Source organism: Pteropus alecto, unplaced genomic scaffold, assembly GCF_000325575.1.
Source record: "Pteropus alecto unplaced genomic scaffold, ASM32557v1 scaffold17, whole genome shotgun sequence".
NCBI classification, from domain to species: Eukaryota; Metazoa; Chordata; class Mammalia; order Chiroptera; family Pteropodidae; genus Pteropus; species Pteropus alecto.
In genome coordinates, this window is record NW_006440645.1 from 2,151,895 (window position 1) to 2,153,277 (window position 1,383).

The following is a 1,383-nucleotide window of genomic DNA, read 5'->3' on the forward strand; positions in this document are numbered from 1 at the left end:
GATGTCATCCTGGCTCTCCCAGATTGTGGAGGATTTTCTGAGCTTTAGTTAAGAACTGAATAATGATACCAGCTTGCGCACCATCATCCAAGAGAGAGGGGGGAAGAAAGCTGAGTTTCGACACATGAATTGGTTAAAAGGAACTTTTTCCTGACTTGCTCATTCTTCCTTCAGGTTCTCCCAAGGCAAACCTGTGGGCTTTTCACTCACACGATTTTCTACAAAGAATATCCGGGGGGCCCGAAAGAGCTGGACAGCAGCATCCAGGGAGGGGAGCTTTTCTTCACTGTGGTCCTCAACCCCGTGAGTACCTCGAGCCCCTCTCCAGACACTCAGTGAAAGGGCAAAGGGCGGGTGGGAATTAGCGGACAAGGAGCAGGCTCTGGCACTCGGGAGCCAAGTCGGCACGAGGTTCCAGCTCGACAACAGCATAAACGCTGGGTGGGACCGCGTGTGGCGGGGGGCTCCCCAGCCTCCGGGGTGTCTGCGGACGGCCCCAAGGCTCACGGTGACTCCCTCTCAGCCGGGGGGGGCCTCCCCAGAGTCGCAGGGTGAAGTAAAGCCTGGTGCGCCCTCCCCCACGTCTAAACTCGAGTCATTCGAGAAATGGACAAAACTCAAATTTCCCTTCTCTCCCGTCTCCGTTCTGCGTGGATGGAGTCAGCGAGGCAGTCAGGTCCCGGAGGCGGCTCTGCGCGCTTCAGGCCGAAGCTAGAAGTGCTTCGGGGTCAGGCCTGCCCTTTCAGCATGCGACGCTCGCCCGGGCTTGCACAGAGCTTCGGACGAGTGTTTGTTAAATAAGTGAATGAATGGCACATAAAGCTTCAGTTTCCAGGACAGCGCATCTCCACGAATTGTTAGGGACTACATTTAATATCGCCGCCCTTAACTCTTGTTGAGTTTGTGCATCGCATCATGAGAACGCGTAACACTCTTCTACATACACATCATCGGAGCTGATGCTCTGCAGCTAAACGGAAGTTCTTTTAATGATTTCATCAGGATAAAATAGCTTCTAAGGATATAACTTTTACCAACTTACCGAAATAAATAAACTATATAAAATCTTGATTTACATAGCAGTGTATGATATATCGATTGAGCTGAGAGTTACGTTTTATAAGAAAACTTTCAAAGGACCAGATTAAATGGTATATTTGTAGAGGGCTGCAAAGCCTGAGACGTCCTGCACAGGTCAGGTGACATAAACACTTACTGAACCAAATGTGCTTTAAGAAACCAGGCCGAGAAAACAAAGATGGATTTGCTTCAGACAATAAATAAGCAGGAGACCGGACCGGCTAAGGCTGTGTTGAACGGGTCACGCTCCAAGGCATGCTCACGAATCTCCTGCTACTTCAAGTGCACAGTGACAAGCTCAGG

The 1,383-nt window shown here is 50.4% G+C and overlaps 1 protein-coding gene across 1 annotated transcript in view; it reads left to right on the forward strand.

Moving 5' to 3' along the window:
- The window catches only part of LOC102881915 (bifunctional heparan sulfate N-deacetylase/N-sulfotransferase 3), a 115,805-nt gene that overhangs the window by 48,238 nt on the left and 66,184 nt on the right, over positions 1 to 1,383 (forward strand). Inside the window, exon 7 of the mRNA XM_006917783.1 lies at positions 175 to 303. Within this exon, the coding sequence (XP_006917845.1) occupies positions 175 to 303 (129 nt within the window). The remainder of the gene's footprint in view (positions 1 to 174; positions 304 to 1,383) is intronic.